The 20,942-nt window shown below is 68.7% G+C and overlaps 2 protein-coding genes across 2 annotated transcripts; both read left to right on the top strand.

The window, feature by feature from the left end:
• Positions 1-950: 950 nt before the first annotated feature.
• MEN1 (menin 1) lies at positions 951-8,920 on the top strand. Its single transcript, XM_080364617.1, is given in 13 exon segments — positions 951-979; positions 1,326-1,769; positions 3,131-3,339; positions 4,291-4,419; positions 4,630-4,670; positions 4,744-4,831; positions 5,099-5,235; positions 5,595-5,706; positions 7,129-7,255; positions 7,258-7,292; positions 8,211-8,309; positions 8,311-8,395; positions 8,398-8,920. Coding segments are annotated over 12 exon segments (1,752 nt in total). The 5' UTR covers positions 951-979; positions 1,326-1,327; the 3' UTR covers positions 8,646-8,920.
• Positions 8,921-10,017: 1,097 nt separating this feature from the next.
• SF1 (splicing factor 1) lies at positions 10,018-20,736 on the top strand. The gene is given in 15 exon segments (XM_080364618.1): positions 10,018-10,436; positions 10,438-10,715; positions 11,434-11,559; positions 15,002-15,154; positions 15,233-15,322; positions 16,324-16,507; positions 17,096-17,211; positions 17,613-17,720; positions 17,946-18,117; positions 18,204-18,310; positions 18,312-18,442; positions 18,823-18,882; positions 18,993-19,030; positions 19,032-19,137; positions 19,646-20,736. Coding segments are annotated over 15 exon segments (2,370 nt in total). The 5' UTR covers positions 10,018-10,094; the 3' UTR covers positions 20,005-20,736.
• The last annotated feature ends 206 nt before the right edge of the window (positions 20,737-20,942 follow it).

Consider the following 20,942-nt stretch of genomic DNA (forward strand, 5'->3'; position numbering starts at 1 on the left):
GGGTCTGTTTTGGGGTGACCCTGTCCGTCCCCCCCCGCAGACATTGACGAGTGCCGGGAGCCGCCCGGGCTGTGTGTGTCTGTGTGTGTTGGGGTCTCTGTGTGTATTTGGGGGGGTTTGGGGGGGTCTGTTTTGGGGTGACCCTGTCCGTCCCCCCCCGCAGACATTGACGAGTGCCGGGAGCCGCCCGGGCTGTGTGTGTCTGTGTGTGTTGGGGTCTCTGTGTGTATTTGGGGGGGTTTGGGGGGGTCTGTTTTTGGGGTGACCTTGTCCGTCCCCCCCCGCAGACATTGACGAGTGCCGGGAGCCGCCCCCGCGCTGCGGCCGCGATCGCTGCGTCAACACCAGCGGCTCCTTCCGCTGCGCGTGCCGCGCCGGCACCACGCGGGGGCGCCCGCCGGGGGGGCTCTGCCTGCCCCCCCGCTGATGGACACCAATGGACCCCCCCCATGGACCCCCCATGGACCCCAATGGACCCCCCCATGGACCCCAATGGACCCCCAAACCCCCCCAATGAACCCCCCCAAACACCTCCCCCCCCCCCCCACTGGTCCCTCCGCCCCCCCGCACGCGCTGACGGGGGCGCCCCCCGGCCCGCCCGCGGGGTCACCGCGGTCCATTGGCGTTTCGGGGTGTCCCCCCCCCCATTTTCGGAGTGTGTGTGTCCCCCCCCCCCATTTTCGGGGGGGTCCCCCCCCCCCATTTTCGGGGTGTCCCCCCCCCCCCCGTTCGGGCTCCCCCGGTGGCGCGAGCCGCCGCGGGGGGAGGGCGGATCAATAAAGCGGCTGTTTCCATGGCAACCGCGCCCTTTAATGCGCGTCCCCCCGGCCGCCCCCCCCCCCCGGTCCCGTCGTGCCCCGCGCTCCCGGACTCCGCCTCCCGTCGAGCCCCGCGCGGTGGCCCCGCCCCCTCCCGTCGCGCCCCGCGGCGGCCCCGCCCCTTCCCGTCGTGCCCCGCGGCGGCGGCGGCGGCGGCCACGGTGAGCGGCGGGGGGGCCGAGGGGGGTCCCGGGGGTTGAGGGGGGGCGGGGCTGGGGGACCCGGGCTGTGGGTCCGGGGCTGTGGGTCCCGGGGCTGTGGGTCCGGGGGGGTTTGAGGCCGCGGCAGAAGCGGCTGCGCGCCCAGAACGGGCCCCGGGCCCCATAGATCGTGTGCCCCATGGATCCTGTGCCCCATAACCCCATCTCTCTCCCCCCAGCCATGGGTCTGAAGCCGTGGCAGAAGGCGCTGTTCCCCCCATAACCCCCATTTCTCCGCAGCCATGGGGCTGAAGCCGTGGCAGAAGGCGCTGTTCCCCTGTGCCCCATAACCCCCATTTCTCCGCAGCCATGGGGCTGAAGCCGTGGCAGAAGGCGCTGTTCCCGCTGCGCTCCGTGTCGGCCGTGGTGCGGCTGTTCGAGGCCGAGCTGCGGCAGCCCGAGCCCGACCTGGTGCTGCTGTCGCTGGTGCTGGGCTTCGTGGAGCACTTCCTGGCCGTGAACCGCGTGCTGCCCACCAACGTGCCGGGCGTCAGCTTCGAGGCGCGGCCGGGCCCCGACCCGCCGGCGCTGGCGTACTTCCCGGTGGCCGAGCTGGCCATCGTGGCCGCGCTGTACGCGCGCTTCACGGCGCAGATCCGCGGCGCCGTGGACCTGTCGCTGTACCCGCGCCACGACGGCTTCTCGTCCCGCGAGCTGGTGCGCAAGGTGGCCGACGTCATCTGGAACAGCCTCAGCCGCTCCTACTTCAAGGACCGCGCGCACATCCAGTCGCTCTTCAGCTTCATCACCGGTCGGTGGCGCTGCCGCTGGGGGGATGGGGGGCTGCCCCATAACTGCTGGGGGGCACGGGGGGGCTGCCCCAGAGCTGCTGGAGGGCACGGGGGGGCTGCCCCATAACTGCTGAGGGGCACGGGGGGGCTGCCCCAGAGCTGCTGGAGGGCACGGGGGGGCTGCCCCATAGCTGCTGGGGGGCACAGGGGGGCTGCCCCATAACTGCTGGAGGGCACGGGGGGGCTGCCCCAGAGCTGCTGGAGGGCACGGGGGGGCTGCCCCATAGCTGCTGGGGGGCACAGGGGGGCTGCCCCATAACTGCTGGGGGGCACAGGGGGGCTGCCCCAGAGCTGCTGGAGGGCACGGGGGGGCTGCCCCATAACTGCTGGGGGGCACAGGGGGGCTGCCCTATAACTGCTGGGGGGCACGGGGGGGCTGCCCCAGAGCGGCTGGGCGGCATGGGGGGGGCTGCCCCATAACTGCTGTGGGGCTGGGACTGGACTCACTGTGGTGGGGTTCCTGTGGGTCTGTGTGTCACTGTCTGTCTGTCTGTCCGTGTGTCTGTCTGTCCGTGCAGGCACCAAGCTGGACAGCGCGGGGGTGGCGTTCACCGTGGTGGGCGCATGTTCCCCTGTGTCACTGTCTGTCTGTCTGTCTGTCTGTCCCAGGCACCAAGCTGGACAGCGCGGGGGTGGCGTTCGCCGTGGCGGGGGTTCCCCTGTGTCACTGTCTGTCTGTCTGTCTGTCTGTCTGTCCCAGGCACCAAGCTGGACAGCGCGGGGGTGGCGTTCGCCGTGGTGGGCGCGTGTTCCCCTGTGTCACTGTCTGTCTGTCTGTCTGTCCCAGGCACCAAGCTGGACAGCGCGGGGGTGGCGTTCGCCGTGGTGGGCGCGTGTTCCCCTGTGTCACTGTCTGTCTGTCTGTCTGTCCCAGGCACCAAGCTGGACAGCGCGGGGGTGGCGTTCGCCGTGGTGGGCGCGTGTTCCCCTGTGTCACTGTCTGTCCGTGTGTCTGTCCCAGGCACCAAGCTGGACAGCGCGGGGGTGGCGTTCGCCGTGGTGGGCGCGTGTTCCCCTGTGTCACTGTCTGTCTGTCTGTCTGTCCCAGGCACCAAGCTGGACAGCGCGGGGGTGGCGTTCGCCGTGGTGGGCGCGTGTTCCCCTGTGTCACTGTCTGTCTGTCTGTCTGTCTGTCCCAGGCACCAAGCTGGACAGCGCGGGGGTGGCGTTCGCCGTGGTGGGCGCGTGTTCCCCTGTGTCACTGTCTGTCCGTGTGTCTGTCCCAGGCACCAAGCTGGACAGCGCGGGGGTGGCGTTCGCCGTGGTGGGCGCGTGTTCCCCTGTGTCACTGTCTGTCCGTGTGTCTGTCTGTCTGTCCCAGGCACCAAGCTGGACAGCGCGGGGGTGGCGTTCGCCGTGGTGGGCGCGTGCCAGGCGCTGGGGCTGCCCGACGTGCACCTGGCGCTGTCCGAGGACCACGCCTGGGTGGCCTTCGGGCCGGGGGGGGCGCACACGGCCGAGGTCACGTGGCACGGCAAGGGCAACGAGGACCGGCGGGGACAGAGCGTGGCGGCCGGCGTGGCCGAGAGGGTGAGACGGACATGGGGACATGGGGATGGGACATGGGACACGGGACATGGGACATGGGACATGGGGACATGGGACATGGGACATGGGGACAGAGCGTGGCGGCCGGCGTGGCCGAGAGGGTGAGACGGACATGGGGACATGGGGATGGGACATGGGACATGGGACATGGGACATGGGGACATGGGACATGGGGACAGAGCGTGGCGGCCGGCGTGGCCGAGAGGGTGAGACGGACATGGGGACATGGGGATGGGACATGGGACATGGGACATGGGGACATGGGACATGGGACATGGGGACAGAGCGTGGCGGCCGGTGTGGCCGAGAGGGTGAGACATGGGGATGGGACATGGGGATGGGACATGGGACATGGAGGGACAGGGCTCAGTGGGGAGGGGGCACAGAGGTGGGTGTGTGTCCCCATGTCCCCTGATGTCCCCCATGTCCCCTGATAGCCCATGTCCCTGTCCCTGTCTCTGTCCCCAGAGCTGCCTGTCCCTGATGTCCCCATGTCCCTGTCCCCATGTACGTGTCTCTGTCCGCAGAGCTGGCTGTACCTGAAGGGCTCGTCCCTGATGTCCCCATGTCCCCATGTCCATGTGTCTGTCCGCAGAGCTGGCTGTACCTGAAGGGCTCATCCCTGATATCCCTGTCCCCGTGTCCCATGTCCGTGTGTCTGTCCGCAGAGCTGGCTGTACCTGATGTCCCCATGTCCCCATGTCCGTGTGTGTGTCCGCAGAGCTGGCTGTACCTGATGTCCCCATGTCCCCATGTCCGTGTGTGTGTCCGCAGAGCTGGCTGTACCTGATGTCCCCATGTCCCCATGTCCGTGTGTCTGTCCGCAGAGCTGGCTGTACCTGATGTCCCCATGTCCCCATGTCCGTGTGTCTGTCCGCAGAGCTGGCTGTACCTGATGTCCCCATGTCCCCATGTCCGTGTGTCTGTCCGCAGAGCTGGCTGTACCTGAAGGGCTCGTACCTGCGCTGCACGCGGCACATGGAGGTGGCGTTCATGGTGTGCGCGATCAACCCCTGCATCGACCTGCACAGCGACAGCCTGGAGCTGCTGCAGCTGCAGCAGGTGTGGGGCGGCTGTGGGGCAGCCGTGGGGCTGGGGGACACGGCCATGGGGAGCTGTGGGGCTGGGACATCAACCCCTGCATCGACCTGCACAGCGACAGCCTGGAGCTGCTGCAGCTGCAGCAGGTGTGGGGCAGGTGTGGGGCGGCCATGGGGCTGGGAACGATGGGGCAGCCATGGGGCGCCCCCCAGCTCCTCCTCTTCCCCACAGCGCCTGCTCTGGCTGCTCTACGACATGGGGCACCTGGAGAGGTAAGAGGGACCCCGAACCCCCGCGGGGCTGCCCCCCAAGTGCCGCGGGGCTGCCCCACACGCTGCCCCACAGGTACCCCATGGCGCTGGGGAACTTGGCCGACCTGGAGGAGCTGGAGCCGACGCCGGGGAGACCCGACCCCCTGACGCTCTATCACGAGGTGGGGGGGGGGCAGGGGGTCGGGGGGGGCACGCCGCGGGTCCGTGGGTCTCGCTGGTGGGTCTCGCCGTGGGTCCGAGGGTTGTGCCGCGGGTCCGTGGGTCTCGCCGCGTGTCCGTGGGTCTCGCTGTGGGTCTCGCCGTGGGTCGTGCCGTGGGTCCGTGGGTCTCACCGCAGGTCTGTGGGTTGTGTTATGGGTCCGTGGGTCGTGTTGTGGGTCCGTGGGTCTCTCTGCGTGTCCGCGTGTCCGATCCCGTCCCCCCCGCAGGGGATCCGCTCGGCGCGCACACATTACAACAACCGGCACATCTACCCCTACATGTACCTGGCCGGGTTCCACTGCCGGAACCGCAACGTGAAGGAGGCGCTGGAGGCCTGGGCCGACACGGCCACCGTCATCCAGGAGTGAGCGGGACGGGGCTCTGTGGGGCGCCCCATAACCCGCTGGGGGGGCATGGAGTGCCCCATAACCCGCTGGGGGGCTGGGGGGCGCTGGGGGCCTGGGCCGACACGGCCACTGTCATGGGGGGTCCGGGGGGGCCCATAACCTGCCATGGGGCTGGGGTTGGGGTGAGGGGTCCCCATGACCCCCAGCACCGTGGGGCTGCCCCACATCCCCGTCCCAGCTCTGCCCCACAGCATCCCCAGCTCTGCCCCACATCCCCATCCCAGCTCTGCCCCATTCCCGTCCCCGTTCCTGCCCCACATCAGAGCCCCCCCAGCCCCTCCGCGCCCCCCAGCGCCCCCTGGCCCCTCCCCCGCAGCTACAACTACTGCCGCGAGGACGAGGAGATCTACAAGGAATTCTTCGACGTGGCCAACGACGTCATCCCCAACCTGCTCAAGGAGGCGGCGGCCGCGGACGGCGGGGAGCAGGTGGGACGGACAGACGGACAGGGACAGACAGACAGGGGACGGCGGGGAGCAGGTGGGACGGACAGACGGACAGGGGGACAGACGGGACGGCGGGGGAGCAGGTGGGACGGACAGACGGACAGGGACAGACAGACAGGGGACGGCGGGGAGCAGGTGGGACGGACAGACGGACAGGGACAGACAGACAGGGGACGGCGGGGAGCAGGTGGGACGGACAGACGGACAGGGGGACGGACAGACAGGGGACGGCGGGGAGCAGGTGGGACAGACAGACGGACAGGGACAGACAGACAGACAGGGGACGGCGGGGAGCAGGTGGGACGGACAGACGGACAGGGACAGACAGACAGGGGACGGCGGGGGAGCAGGTGGGACGGACAGACGGACAGGGGGACGGACAGACAGGGGACGGCGGGGAGCAGGTGGGACGGACAGACGGACAGGGACAGACAGACAGACAGGGGAGGGCGGGGAGCAGGTGGGACGGACAGACGGACAGGGACAGACAGACAGGGGACGGCGGGGAGCAGGTGGGACGGACAGACGGACAGGGACAGACAGACAGGGGACGGCGGGGGAGCAGGTCGGACGGACGGACAGGGACAGACAGACAGACAGGGGACGGCGGGGAGCAGGTGGGACGGACAGACGGACAGGGGGACGGACAGACAGGGGGACGGCGGGGAGCAGGTGGGGACGGACGGACAGACGGACAGGGGGACGGACAGACAGGGGGACGGCGGGGAGCAGGTGGGACGGACAGACGGACAGACAGGGACAGACGGACAGACAGGGGACGGCGGGGAGCAGGTGGGACGGACAGACGGACAGACAGGGACAGACAGACAGGGGACGGACAGACAGACAGACAGGGGACAGACAGACGGACAGACGGACAGACAGACAGACAGACAGGGGACGGCGGGGAGCAGGTGGGACAGACAGACAGACAGGGACAGACAGACAGACAGACAGGGATGGCGGGGGAGCAGGTGGGACGGACAGACAGACAGACAGGACAGACAGACGGGACGGTGGGAAGCAGGTGGGATGGACAGACGGACAGGGGGACAGACAGACAGGGGGACGGCGGGGAGCAAGTGGGACAGACGGACAGACAGGTGGAACATGGGGACACGGGGGGATGTGGGGACACGGGGGGACCAGCTGGGGACACAAAGATGGGGCTGGGGACACAGTGACAGGGGGGGCCCCCCATTTTCTGTGGGGCTGCCCCCCCCATGTCTGCTGTCGGGCTGCCCCAGCACGCGGGGGCTGCTCTGGGGTCCCCCCTGTGGTTTGGGGGTCCCAGCCCCCTCGGGCAGCCCCTGACGTTGGGGGGTCCCCCCTGTCATTGGGGTCCCAGCCCCCCCGGGCAGCCCCTGACGTTGGGGGGGTCCCCCCGCCGTTTGGGGGTCGCAGCCCCCCCCCGGGCAGCCCCTCCCCCTGCAGGACCCCGAGTGCTTCGCGCACCTGCTGCGCTTCTACGACGGGATCTGCCGCTGGGAGGAGGGCAGCCCCACCCCCGTGCTGCACGTGGGCTGGGCCACCTCCTCGTGCAGTCCCTGGGCCGCTTCGACAGCCAGGTGGGCACGGGGGGGGCCGGGAGGGTCCATTGCGGGGGCCATGGGGGGGTTTGGGCAGCCCCACCCCCGTGCTGCACGTGGGCTGGGCCACCTTCCTGGTGCAGTCCCTGGCCGCTTCGACAGCCAGGTGGGCACGGGGGGGGGCCGGGAGGGTCCATTGCGGGGGCCATGGGGGGGTTTGGGCAGCCCCACCCCCGTGCTGCACGTGGGCTGGGCCACCTTCCTCGTACAGTCCCTGGGCCGCTTCGACAGCCAGGTGGGCACGGGGGGGGCCATGGGGGGGTCCATGGGGGGTTTGGGGGGGTTTGGGCAGCCCCACCCCCGTGCTGCACGTGGGCTGGGCCACCTTCCCTGGGGGAGGTTTAGAGGGGGTCCCAGCCAGGTCAGGACTTTGGGGTGACCTGGGGGGTTTTGGGGGGTCCCACCCCCCTGGGGTCCCATGGTGACCCCCCCCGCCCCGCCGTGTCCCCCCCCGCGGTGTCCCCCACCCCCTGGGGTCCCACGGTGACCCCCCCACCCCACCGTGTCCCCCCAATGGTGTCCCCACAGTGACCCCCCCCGTCCCCCCAATGGTGTCCCCACGGTGACCCCCCCCCGCCCCGCCGTGTCCCCCCAATGATGTCCCCACGGTGACCCCCCCTCCCGCCGTGTCCCCCCAATGGTGTCCCCACGGTGACCCCCCCGCCCCGCCGTGTCCCCCCAATGATGTCCCCACGGTGACCCCCCCCTCCCGCCGTGTCCCCCCAATGGTGTCCCCACGGTGACCCCCCCGCCGTGTCCCCCCAATGGTGTCCCCATGGTGACCCCCCCGCCCCCGCCGTGTCCCCCCAATGATGTCCCCCACGGTGACCCCCCCTCCCGCCGTGTCCCCCCAATGGTGTCCCCATGGTGACCCCCCGCCCCGCCGTGTCCCCCCAGGTCCGCCAGAAGGTGACGCTGCTGTCGCAGGACCCCGACCCCCCCTCGGCCGACCCCCCCGGCGCGGGCGACCCCCCCGCCCCGAGCCGGCGCCGCGGCCCCCCGGCGCGAGTCCAAACCCGAGGAGCCGCCGCCCGCCCCCCCAAGAAAACGCCCCCCGAGCGCCGCCGCCCCCCCCCGGGCGGCGCGGAGCCCCCGGGCAGCCCCCCCCCCGCGCCGCCGCCGCCGCCCCCCCCCGCGGCGGGGGGGCCGGTGCTGGTGTTCCGCAGCCAGAAGATGCGCGGGATGCAGGAGCTGCTGCGCGCGCCCAAGATCAACTCCAGCGCCATCAAACTGCAGCTCACGGCGCAGAGCCAGGTGCAGCCGCGCCGCCTGCGCCCCGCGCCCAGCGACTACAGCCTGGCCTTCCTCAAGCGGCCCCGCAAGGGGGGGTGACCCCCCCGGGAAATGGGGTGAACCTCGAGAATGGGGGTGACCCCTGGGAATGGGGGTGTGGGGGTACAGAGGGAATAAAGGACACAGCAGTAACCGCGCCCAGCGACTACAGCCTGGCCTTCCTCAAGCGGCCCCGAAAGGGGGGGTGACCCCCCCGGGAAATGGGGTGAACCCCGAGAATGGGGGTGTGGGGGTACAGAGGGGAATAAAGAACACAGCAGTAACCGCGCCCAGCGACTACAGCCTGGCCTTCCTCAAGCGGCCCCGCAAGGGGGGGTGACCCCCGAAATGGGGTGAACCCCCCGGGGGGAAATGGGGTGACCCCCCCGGGAATGGGGGTGCAGAGGGAAATAAAGCAGGTACAGCAGCAACAGTGTGTTGTTGACAGCGGGTGACCCCCCCCGGGGGGAAAATGGGGTGACCCACCCCGGGAATGGGGGATGCGGGGGGTGCCAGGGATGGGGGTTGGGGGGGGGTACCGGGGATGGGGGGCGCGGGGGGGGTTGGGGGGGGTGCCGGGGATGGGGGATGCGGGGGGGTTGGGGGGGATGCGGGGGGGGCTTGGGGAACCAAAGCGGTTCCGTTTGGCGCGGGCGGGCCCCGCGGCACCGAAACCGCCGGAACCGGGGGGGGGGCACGAGGCGCTTTGGGGCGGATCGCGGGGGTCTGGGGGCAGCGGGGGTTCGGGTGGGGGGGGGTGTGTGTGGGGGGGGGGGGGGGGGGGGGGGGGGTGTGTCCCCCCCCCGCCCATGGGTCAATAACCCGCCGCCGTTTTTTCCCGTTTCCTCCGTTATTTGGGGGGTCCCGCGGTATTTGGGGGGGGGCGGGGGGGGGGGGACTCCCATGAGTCTCTGCGCGGGGGGGGGGGGGCGGTGCCGGCCGAACTCCCGCGATGCTTCGCGACGCGGTTTTTGGCGGGCGGCACGAGCGCCCGCCCGCTCTGCCCCGTCCGCGCCAATCAGGCGGCGCCTTCTCTTGCGCGACGGCGGGGGGCGGCCAATCAGAGCTCGCCGAGCCGGCCCCCCAATGAGGGGCGAGGCGGGCGCGACGTCACGCGCTCCCGGCACGGGGTCTACCGACTCCCCCGCTCGGGGGCGCGGGGCGTGGCGGCGCGCAGCCAATGGCGGCGCGCCCCCCGCGCGGACCCGCCCTCCGCCGCTCTGCCCAATCTGCGCTCGCCCCCTTCCCGTCCCCCCCCCCCCCCGCGCCGCGCTTGAGCGACGTCCCCTCCAGCCAATCCCCGCCGCCGCCGCCTCGCCGCCCGTCCCCGCCCCGCCGCCCGCCTCCCGCCCAATCCCCGCCGGCGCCGCGCGGACGGGCAGCGCCGCCGGCCAACCGCGGCGCGCGGCCGCCTTGACGGACGCGCCGCCCAGCCAACCGGCGCCGCGCGGCGGCCGCGGCGGCGTGGAAGGTTCGCGAAGGCCGGGCCGGCCCGCAGGGGGAGGCTCTATGGCGACCGGGGCGAACGCCACGCCGCTGGGCAAGCTCCACCCGCCCCCGCCGCCGGGGAAGCCCGGCTTCCCGCTGCCGCCGCCGCCCGGGCTCGTCCTCCCGGGGCCGCCGCCGCCGCCGCCGCCGCCGGGCGCCGCGCAGCCGCAGCCCCCGGCCGCGCTGCTGGGCCCCATGGCGGCCGCCGCGTTCCCGTTCGCCGCGCTGCCGCCGCCGCCGCCGCCCCCGCCGCCGCCGCCGCCGCCGCCGCAGCCCCAGGCGCAGCAGCAGCCGCCGCCGCCGCCGCCGCCGCCGGCCCAGGCGCAGGCGCAGCCCGCGGCCGCCCCGCAGCAGCAGCCGCCGCCCGCCGCCCCCCCCGGGCAGCAGCCCGCCGCCGGCGCCGGGAGCCGCGGCCTACGGGCAGTTCCGCTTCCCCTCGCCGCCCGCCGGCCTCGACCCGCCCGCGGCGCCGCCAGGAGCGCCCGCCCCGCCGCAGCCGCCGCCGGGGACCCCGCAGCAGCCGCCGCCCGCGCCCCCGCAGCCGCGGCCCGAGGACGCCGGGGGGGGCGCGGGGGCCGCGGGGGGGGGGCGGCGGCCAGAGCGAGGCGGGGGGGCGCGTGGCAAAGGCCGCTCGGAGAGCAGGTACGGGGGGGGGGGTCATGGGGGGGGGCAAGGGGGGGGGGGCGGGGTTTGGGGGGACATGGGGGTTTTTTAGGGGGGTCCAGGGGGGGTTTGGGGGCAGAGGAGTTATGGGGGGTCCGGGGGGTTTGGGGGGTCCGGGGTTTGGGGGGACATGGGGGTTGTTGGGGGGTCCAGGGGGGTTGGGGGGGGCAGGAGAGTTATTGGGGGGGTGGGAAGGAAAGGGGTCCGCGGGGTTATTGGGGGCCCAGGGGGGTTTGGGGGGCAGGGGAGTTATTGGGGGGTCTGACAGGGTCGGGGGGTTACTGGGGGTCAGCAGAACTATTGGGGGACGCTGAGGGCGAAGGCGTCCAGGGGGGTTATGGGGGGTCCGGGGGGTTTTGGGGGCACAGGGGGGCCTATTGGGTGTGGGAGCAAAGGGGTGCGGGGGGGTTGTGGGGGTACACAGGGTTATCGGGGGGTCTGTGGGGGCGCAGGAGCAAAGGAGGGGCGGGAGGGATCACGGGGGTTATTGGGGTGACAGGGGGTCACGGGGGGTTGGTGGGACACGTGTGGCTGAGATAGAGCCGGAGGGGGGTGGGATCTCTGGAGGGACCCCTCCCCGGACCCCCCGGGACACAGCACCCCCCCCCCGGGACCCCCCGGGACACGTGACCCCCCCGGGACCCCCGGCCCCCCGAGCCGGGTGGCGGGCGGTTTTGCCCACGCGCGTTTCCGGCAGATTTCCCGCGGAAGCGGAAGCGCAGCCGCTGGAACCAGGACTCGCTGGAGCAGAAGACGGTGATCCCGGGGATGCCCACGGTGATCCCGCCCGGGCTGACGCGCGAGCAGGAGCGCGCCTACATCGGTACCGATTTGGGGCGAAAACCCGCGGGTTTGGGACCGGGGGAACCGGGGGGGGCAGAGAGCAGGAGCGCAGATACATCGGTACCGATTTGGGGCGAAAACCCGCGGGTTTGGGACCAGGGGGGGCAGAGAGCAGGAGCGCAGATACATCGGTACCGATTTGGGGTGAAACACGGCGGGTTTGGGACCGGGGGGGGGGCAGAGAGCAGGAGCGCAGATACATCGGTACCGATTTGGGGTGAAACACGGCGGGTTTGGGACCGGGGGGGGGCAGAGAGCAGGAGGGCGCCTACATCGGTACCGATTTGGGGTGAAACTCGGCGGGTTTGGGACCAAAGCGCCCAGATTTGGGCAAGAAAACCCCAGAATTGGGGCTGAGGGAAAACAGAACAGAGCGGGACAAAATTGGTACCAATTTGGGGTGAAAGTCACCATATTTGGGGCAAAAAATGTTGGGTAGTGTGTTTTTTTTGCCAATATGGGGCAAAAAATGTTGGGTAGTGTGTTTTTTTTGCCAATAACGTTGTTTTTTGGATAGTGGCAAGAATGAGGTTTTCAGGTGATAATTAAGGTGGAAACGGTTTAATTTGGGGCAATAATGTTTCTTTTAGAGATAATAACGTGTCTTTTTTAGTAAAACTCACTTGTTTTGGGTGAAAATGTTGCTCATAACGTTGAATTTTTCTCAACAATAACTCACCTTTTGGTCATAATGTGTTTTGTTGCTAATGAGGTTTGATTTTAGGGTAATAACGCCCGTTTTTGGTGACAATATTTGCAGTTGTGTTGTAACGAGGTTTGATTTTAAAGCGATAACATCGATTTTGTAACAATCTATTTCTCCCATAACAACGCTTGTTTTTGGGTGATAACGTCACTTTTTGATAGCAGCACCTGGTTTTTGGGCTAAGAACGGCCGTTATTGGGAAAAACGGGATGCTTAGAGTACCAAGGTTTGGATTTTGGGGTAATAACGCTGTTTTTCCAGGATCAGGGCCGGTTTTAGGCTATAACGTCAGTTTTTTGCTGATAACGTTTTGATTTGATGGTGATACTGTTTATTTTTGGTGATAACGTCTATTTTTGGTAACAACGCCTCACGTTAAGGTAACGCTGTCTATTTTTAGTAACACCGCCTGGTTTTAAGGTAATAACGTCTATTTTTGATAACGTCTATTTTTGGTAGCGACCCCAGAGCTGCGGTTGGGGCGATAACGCGCTTGTTTGCCGCAGAACGTCCGACTTTGGGGCAATAACCGATGATTGCGCAGCCGCCGTTGCCACGGTCGCGTTTCAGGGTGCTAACGCCTGTTTTAGCGCGTGCTTCCGCAGCGCCCCGTTCAGCGCCACACCGGAGCGCCGCGGCGGGCCGGCGCCGCTCGGGCTCACGAGCGCCGTGCTGGCCGAGCTGCGTGTTTTGCCCGAAAAGTGCGTTTTTGTGGTAACTGTGTCTCTCCACCCTGTTCTCTTAACCGGGTTCCTTCCAGTGCAACTGCAGATCGAAGACCTGACCCGCAAACTGCGCACGGGAGACCTGGGGATCCCCCCCAACCCCGAGGACAGGTCGGACCCCCCGCTCGGGGCCTTTCCTCTTTCGCTCCCTGCGCCTCCGTTAGCGCGACCGAGCCGGGACGCGCCGCCCGCCCCGCCGCTAGCCACGCCTCCTCCACTGGCCACGCCCCCTTAGCACCGCCTCCTCCGCTAGCCACGCCCCCCTCCGCTGGCCACGCCCCTCAGTGAGCCCCGCCTCCTCCGTTAGCCACGCCCCCTCAGTGAGCCCTGGACTCGGGGGGGCACTGAGGGGGCTCCACCTTCCCCCCCGCAGCAGGGGGGTTAGCCCCAGGGCCTCAATTAATCCTTAATTAGCTTAATGAGGGTGAGGTGCCAATGTGGCTCCACTTCCCCGCAGCAGGGGAAATGAGCCCTTTGTTAAATCTGACCCCTTCATTAATTAGCTGCATCTCCTTAATTAGCCCCACCTCCTTCATCAGCCCCAGGACTTCACCTGGCTCTTAATTAGCCTAATGAGGGCAGGGTACCAGGGCAGCTCCATCCCCTTCACCAGGAGGTTCCTTCAGAAACCTGTTGCCTGCCCCGTTAATTAGACCCATCTCGCTCATTAGCTCTACCCCTTGATTAGCCACGGGGTCTTAATTAGTTGCTAACTAGCTTAATGAGTGTGGGGCACTAGGGTGGCTCCACCTTCCACCTCCCTCCCATAGCAGGGGAAGGAGCCCTTCATTGAACCCCCTTAATTAGCCCCGCCTCCTTAAGTAGCCACAGGGCCTTAATTAGCCACAGGGGCTTAACGAGGGGGCGGCACTGGGGGGGCTCCACCCCCACCTCCGTTGGGTCCCTTCGTTAACCCCCGTCCTGGTGGGTTAATTAATCAGCCCCACCCCCCAGGCAGGTTTTTAATTAGCCCTTAACGAGCCCCAGCAGCTTAGTGAGGGTGGGGCCAGGGTGACTCCGCCCCCGCGGCGTTTTGGGGCGCAAACACCCCATTTTGGGGCTTTTCTGCCCCCGTTTCCCCCTGAATTGGTCAAATCGCCTCCCAAAAGCTCCAGTTCCAGCCCCTCTCCCCGTTTTCCCGATTGGGCCCCGATTTGGCAGCGGAAGGGGCGGAGCGGGGCGTCCCCCGTTAACGAGGCGCCGCTAACGAGCCGGGGGGGGGGGGGGGGGGGGGGGGGGTGCTTTTGAGGGAGAATCCATGAAAATCGGTGCTATAACCCTGCCTTGCTCCTCCAGCGGCGTTAACGAGCCGGGGCCTCGTTTGCGCTAATTGCCAGCGGACGCCGGCCTGCGGCGGGGCGGGGGGTGTTAATTAACCGTAATTAACGAGCGGCGATGAACTTTGACCTTTCGTCGACAGTTCCCGTTGGCCCGAGGACCCGAAAAGCCGCTTTTTCACCCCAACCGGACGCTGGTTTTTTGATGCTTTGTGTCATTTCTTCCCTCCTTGCAGCCTCAGCCGCAAAAATTGACAATTGGGGACGGGTGAAACCAAAACGGTCCAGATTGAACCCAAACTCGCAGAATTGTGACTTTTTGTTCTCCTTCACCGCTCGTTTTTAATCACTGATTTTTGGTCGTAATTCACACCTTTTCTCGCCCGGCTCTGCTAAAGCGACTTTGACTCTTCCCCTTGGAGCTGCCAAAAACGCGCCCAAAAAGCTTAAAGCTTCGCCCCCGACCAAAAACCGCACGTTTTGCCTCTTAAAAACACGCAGAAACGGGCAAAACTGGGACTTGGGCCACAAAATCCAGGGGAAACGCCACCGAACCGCCCGGGAATGGGACAGTGGGACACGGGCTCTCGGAGGGTGCGGGGTCGTTAGGCGCTCATTGGCGCCCCCCGGTGGGGCGGCCCCGGTGGGGGGTGGGGCCGTTGGGCGCCGCCCCGGGGGTCCCGCGGGTGACCCCCCCGCGCCGTGTCCCCCCAGGTCCCCGTCCCCCGAGCCCATTTACAACAGCGAGGGCAAGCGGCTCAACACGCGCGAGTTCCGCACGCGCAAGAAGCTGGAGGAGGAGCGGCACAACCTCATCACCGAGATGGTGGCGCTGAACCCCGACTTCAAGCCCCCCGCCGACTACAAGTGGGTGCCCCCCCCTCCCCCCCCCCAAAGCGTTCGGGGCGTTTGGGGCGTTCGGGGCGCTGAAGGCGTTCTCCGCAGGCCGCCGGCCACGCGCGTCAGCGACAAGGTGATGATCCCGCAGGACGAGTACCCCGAGATCAACTTCGTGGGGCTCCTCATCGGGCCCAGGTGGGGACGGGCCCCCCGGCACCCCCGTGTCACCTGTAATGCCCCCCCACGATCCCAGTGTCCCCCCAACCGCAGTGTCCCCTGACCCCAGTGGGTGACCAAGACCCCGGTGTCCCCAAGACCCCAGTGTCCCCGAGACCTCAGTGTCCCCCCGACCCCAGTGCCCCCAGCCCCCCCGTGTCCCCAGACCCCCGGAACGTCCACTTTTGGGGGGCTGAACTCCCCAACCTCACCTCAGAAGCTTAGGGGGCTCTTAGCAATGCCAGGCGCTTAACGAGCCGGAGCTCCTAATGAGCCTAATGAGGCTGGGGTGCCACCAGCTCACCCCAGCGGCTCCGGGGGTGTCCGCCCCCCCCCCCGCCCATTTTGTGCGGGTGACCCCGTTCCTCTCTCCCTATTTGGGGGGCTCAGTGTCCCCTGAATTATTCTGGGGGTGCTTAATGAGGCTGCATCGCTAACGATGCCGGGGTGGCACCACGTTTCCGGCTGGGGGCGCCCCAGCAGATCCGGGGGTTCCCAGTGGGTTCCCAGCAGATCCGGGGGTCCCCCAGCGGGTCCCCCAGCAGGTTCCCAGTGGGTCTGGGGGTTCCCCAGCGGGTCCCCAGTGGACCAGGGGGTTCCCAGCGGGTCCCCAGTGGGTCCCAGCAGATCAGGGGTCCCCAGCGGGTTCCCAGTGGATCAGGGGGTTCCCCAGGGAGCTCCCAGCGGATCAGGGGGTCCCCAGGGGGTCCCCAGCGGATCAGGGGGTCCCCAGGGGGTTCCCAGCGGATCAGGGGTCCCCAAGGGGTCCCTGCGGATCAGGGGGTCCCTGCGGATCAGGGGTCCCCAGTGGGTCCCAGCGGATCAGGGGGTCCCCAGGGGGTCCCAGCGGATCAGGGGGTCCCAGCGGGTCCCAGCGGATCAGGGGTCCCCAGTGGGTCCCAGCAGATCAGGGGTCCCCAGGGGGTCCCAGCGGCCCCCGCGGCCCCGGGCGCCCCCCAGCCCCGCTGCGCGCGCCGCAGGGGGAACACGCTGAAGAACATCGAGAAGGAGTGCAACGCCAAGATCATGATCCGCGGGAAGGGCTCGGTGAAGGAGGGCAAGGTGGGCCGCAAGGACGGGCAGATGCTGCCGGGCGAGGACGAGCCGCTGCACGCGCTGGTCACCGCCAACACCATGGACAACGTCAAGAAGGCCGTGGAGCAGGTGGGGGACCTGGGGGGGTTTGGGGACCTGGGGGGGTTTGGGGACCTGGGGCGGCGTGGGGGACCTGGGGTGACATTGGGGACCTGGGGGGGTTTGGGGACCTGGGGTGACATTGGGAACCTGGGGTGACATTGGGGACCTGGGGCGGCTTGGGGGACCTGGGGTGACATTGGGGACCTGGGGTGACATTGGGGACCTGGGGGGGTTTGGGGACCTGGGGTGACATTGGGAACCTGGGGTGACATTGGGGACCTGGGGCGGCTTGGGGGACCTGGGGCGGCTTGGGGGACCTGGGGTGACATTGGGGACCTGGGGGGTTTGGGGACCTGGGGTGACATTGGGGACCTGGGGCGGCTTGGGGGACCTGGGGCGGCTTGGGGGACCTGGGGCGGCGTGGGGGACCTGGGGGGGTTTGGGGACCTGGGGTGACATTGGGGCCCTTTGGACCTGGGGCGGCTTTGGGGACCTGGGGGGGTTTGGGGACCTGGGGCGGCTTTGGGGCCGTTTTGCCCCGAGGTGCTTTTGGCGCCATGATCCTTGGAGGTCCATCCAACCCCCGATTCCTGTGATTTCCCCCCAAACCCCCAGATCCGTAACATCCTCAAGCAAGGGATCGAGACGCCCGAGGACCAGAACGACCTGCGCAAGATGCAGCTGCGGGAGCTGGCGCGGCTCAACGGGACGCTGCGCGAGGACGACAACCGGTGGGCCCCCGATAGCCCCCCCGCGCCCCGATAGCCCCCCCGTACCACCGATAGCCCCCCCGCGCCCCAAATAACCCCCCTGTACCACCGATAACCCCCCTGCACCACCGATAACCCCCCTGCACCCCCAATAGCCCCCCCACACCACCGATAACCCCCGCGCCCCCAGTAACCCCCTGTGCCCCCAATAAACCCCCCACACCCCCAGTAACCCCCTATACACCCAATAACCCCCTATACCCCCAGTAACCCCCCATGCCCCAGTAACCCCTGTGCCCCCAGTAACCCCACGCCCCCAATAACCCCCCACGCCCCCAGTAACCCCCCACACTCCCAGTGACCCCCCACAACCCAGTAACCCCCCACACCCCGGTAACCCCTGCACCCCACTCCCCCCCCAGGATCCTGCGGCCCTGGCAGAGCACCGAGACGCGCAGCATCACCAACACCACGGTCTGCACCAAGTGCGGGGGGGCCGGGCACATCGCCTCCGACTGCAAGTTCGCCAGGTACCGCAACCCCCGAATCACCCCAAAAACACCCTCCCCCCCGCCCCCGCCCCCGCCGCATTCCCCAGAGCCCCGGGAGCGCACGGCTGGGGCACGGCCGCAGTTGCCCCCCCCCCCACTGCGGTTGCCCCCCCTCCCCCCGGTCGCCCCCCCCCTCCCCACCCCGGTCCCCCCCCCCTCCCCTGGTCGCCCCCCCTCACCGCGGTCGCCCCCCCGGTCGCCCAGGCCCGGGGACCCGCAGTCGGCGCAGGACAAGGCGCGCATGGACAAGGAGTACCTGTCGCTCATGGCCGAGCTGGGGGAGGCGCCCGTGTCCGTCAGCTCCAACGCCGCCCACAACAACAGCCCCTTGTCCAGCAGCCACCGCGCCAGCCAGCCCAGCAGCCAGCCCCCCCCGGTGAGTGCCCCCAGCCCCCGCCCCAAACCCCGGACCCCCCGGACCCCCCGGACCCCCCGGACCCCCCTGACCCCCCTGTCCCGCAGAGTCGCCCGCCCTGGATGAACAGCAGCCCCTCGGAGAGCCGCCCGTACCATTCCATGCACGGGGGGGGACCCCACAACTTCCCCCACCCCATGGCGGGGATGGGGGGGGGCGGCGGCCACGGCGGGGGGGGGGCACCCCCTGCAGCACAACCCCAACGGGCCCCCCCCCTGGATGCAGCCGCACCCCCCCATGGGGCAGGGCCCCCACCCCCCCGGACACCCGGGCCCGCACCACATGGGTAAGGACAATCCTGGACGGGGGGAATCACGGGGGTGTTTTGTTGGGGGGGGGGGGAAGGGTTTTTTGTGGGAGGTTGTATTTTTAGGGTGAAAAGGGGGTTTTTGGCACCCCCCCAAGGCAAACATCTCATCTCCTCAAGATAAGAACCTGAGGTTGGGTTTTTTAGGGGGGGTGAAGACTTCTTGAGGGTCCGGGGGTTTGGAGGTGGGGGTTGAGGATGTTGGGTAAGGGGGCGGAGGGGGGGGAGGAGGTTTTGCCCCCCCCCGCAATAGTTCCGTATGCCAAGATGGGGCCTTGTGAAGGTTTGGGGGGCCGGGTGGGTTTTGGGGCGCGGGGGTTCCCCCCCTCGCTAAGGCGACGGTCTCTCATTCCCTCAAGATCAGTACCTGGGAAATGCGCCAGTGGGCTCTGGGGTCTATCGGCTGCACCAGGGAAAAGGTGAGACCCCCGCGCCCCCCTGGTGCCCCCCTGACCCCCAGTGCCCCCCCCCGGTGCCCCCCTGACCCCCAGCGCCCCCCCGGTGCCCCCCTGACCCCCTGCCCCCCCAGGTATGATGCCACCGCCGCTGGGTATGCTGCCCCCTCCGCCCCCCCCCGCCCGGTGGGCAGCCGCCCCCCCACTCCGGCCCCCTGCCCCCCTGGCAGCAGCAGCCGCCGCCCCCCAGCAGCAGCAGCACCCCCTTGTGGCAGCCAAGTGAGTGGGCGCAGTGGGCGGGGCTCTGGGCGCAGTGGGCGGGGCTTTGGGATAAAACCCCCGGGGTTGGGAGGGTCTGGGGGTTCCCCCCCTCCAATTAATCCCCCCCCTCCCTTTTTCTAATTAGAGCATTGCTCATCATTAGCCCCACCCCTTGTTAAATCCCTGCCTAATCAAAACACCCCCTAATTAACCTACACTGTTAATTAACCCAGAGCCTTTGGCTTGTGCCATGGGGGGGTGGGGGGTGGCTTTGGGGCTGCCCCAATTTGTGCCCCCCTAATTTACACCCCCCCCAATTTGTGCCCCCCTAATTTACACCCCCCCCAATTAACATTTCCCCTTAATTATCACATTTCCCCAGGGCTGTGCCATGGCAGGGGGTGGGGGGAGGTGGTTTTGGGGCCCCCAGGAGCGCATGTGCCCCCCACCCCAGTTAAACCATGTCTGCCCCACTGACCCCGGTGTCTAATGCCCCCCCTAATTAACTCTGCTAATTACCCCCCAGGTACGACGACCACCACGAGCGCTGGCAGCGCCTCCCTCCCGCCCTGGCAGCAGCAGGGGGCGGTGGGGGGGGGTGCGGCGGGGGGGGGGGCGGCTTCTTCGGGGGCCCCCCCGCTCCCCGCCAGCCCCTCCATGGTGCCTTTGCCCCCCGGGGTGCAGCCCCCCCTCCCCCCCGGGGCCCCCCCGCCCCCCCCGCCGCCCCCTGGCTCCGGGGGCATGATGTACGCGCCCCCCCCGCCGCCCCCGCCGCCCCCCCCCATGGACCCTTCTAACTTCGTCACCATGATGGGCATGGGGGTGCCCGCCATGCCCCCCTTCGGCATGCCCCCCGCGCCCCCCCCACCGCCTCCCCAGAACTGAGCTGGGGGGGGACCATGCACGGGGTGACACCCCCTTTTCTGGGGGTTTACACCCCCCAACTAGGGAGGGGTTGCTGAGGGGAAATCCCCCCCCCGTGGAGTTGGACTCTTCCAATATCGGGACCCCCTGTCTGGACTGATCCATTATGGGGGTCCCCCTGCCCATAGGCTGTTCCATCATAGGGACCCCGTCCCCCCGCAGCTGTGGGCTGAACCATTATGCGGATCCCCCCCGCCTGTGGGCTGATCCATTCTGGGGGTTCCCCTCCCCAGGGTTCCATCATGGGGTCCCCCACCCGTCTGGACTGATCCATTGTTGGGTTCCCCCCATCCGTGGGCTGAACCATTCTGGGGGTCTTCCCCCCTCCACCATGGGCACCCCCCCACCTGGACTGATCCATTATGGGGACCCCCCCCCCCATCTCGACCAATCCACTGAGGCCCCCCCAGCACCACCAGGGCCCCCCCCCCCACCCCGGGACCACCGTATGAATTGGTTTAAACCCCCCAGGCCCCTCAAATCGGGGGGGGGCAGTAAAACGGGGGCAGCTCCGGGGGGGGGGGGGGGGCGGTGTCACCCATCTGGGCACCCTCTTTATTTTGCGATCCCCCCTCCCCTGCCCCCCCCCTCCCCTGCTCCGGGGTCTCCCCCGTGTAGAAGTCCCCCCCCCCCGAGCCCCCGCGCTTTCTTTTGTGTATGAATAAACGGCAGGACGGGCCCCGCCCCACTCGATTTGCGCCTCGTTTCTTGTGCCCCCCACTTTAATGTCAGCCCATCCCCCCCCCGGGCCCTTCCCCCCCTCCCCGGTCGGGTTTCCCCCCCCGTGACACCCGAGCCGGGGGAGGGGCGCGGCGCCCCCTGTGGTTGTCACTCAGCGCCGTGTCCCTGAAATGTCACGACCTTCAGAGCGGCTCCGGGGACGCGGGGGCGACACCGAC

This window comes from Nesoenas mayeri (genome assembly GCF_963082525.1).
Source record: "Nesoenas mayeri genome assembly, contig: SCAFFOLD_111, whole genome shotgun sequence".
In the NCBI taxonomy this organism is placed as follows: domain Eukaryota; kingdom Metazoa; phylum Chordata; class Aves; order Columbiformes; family Columbidae; genus Nesoenas; species Nesoenas mayeri.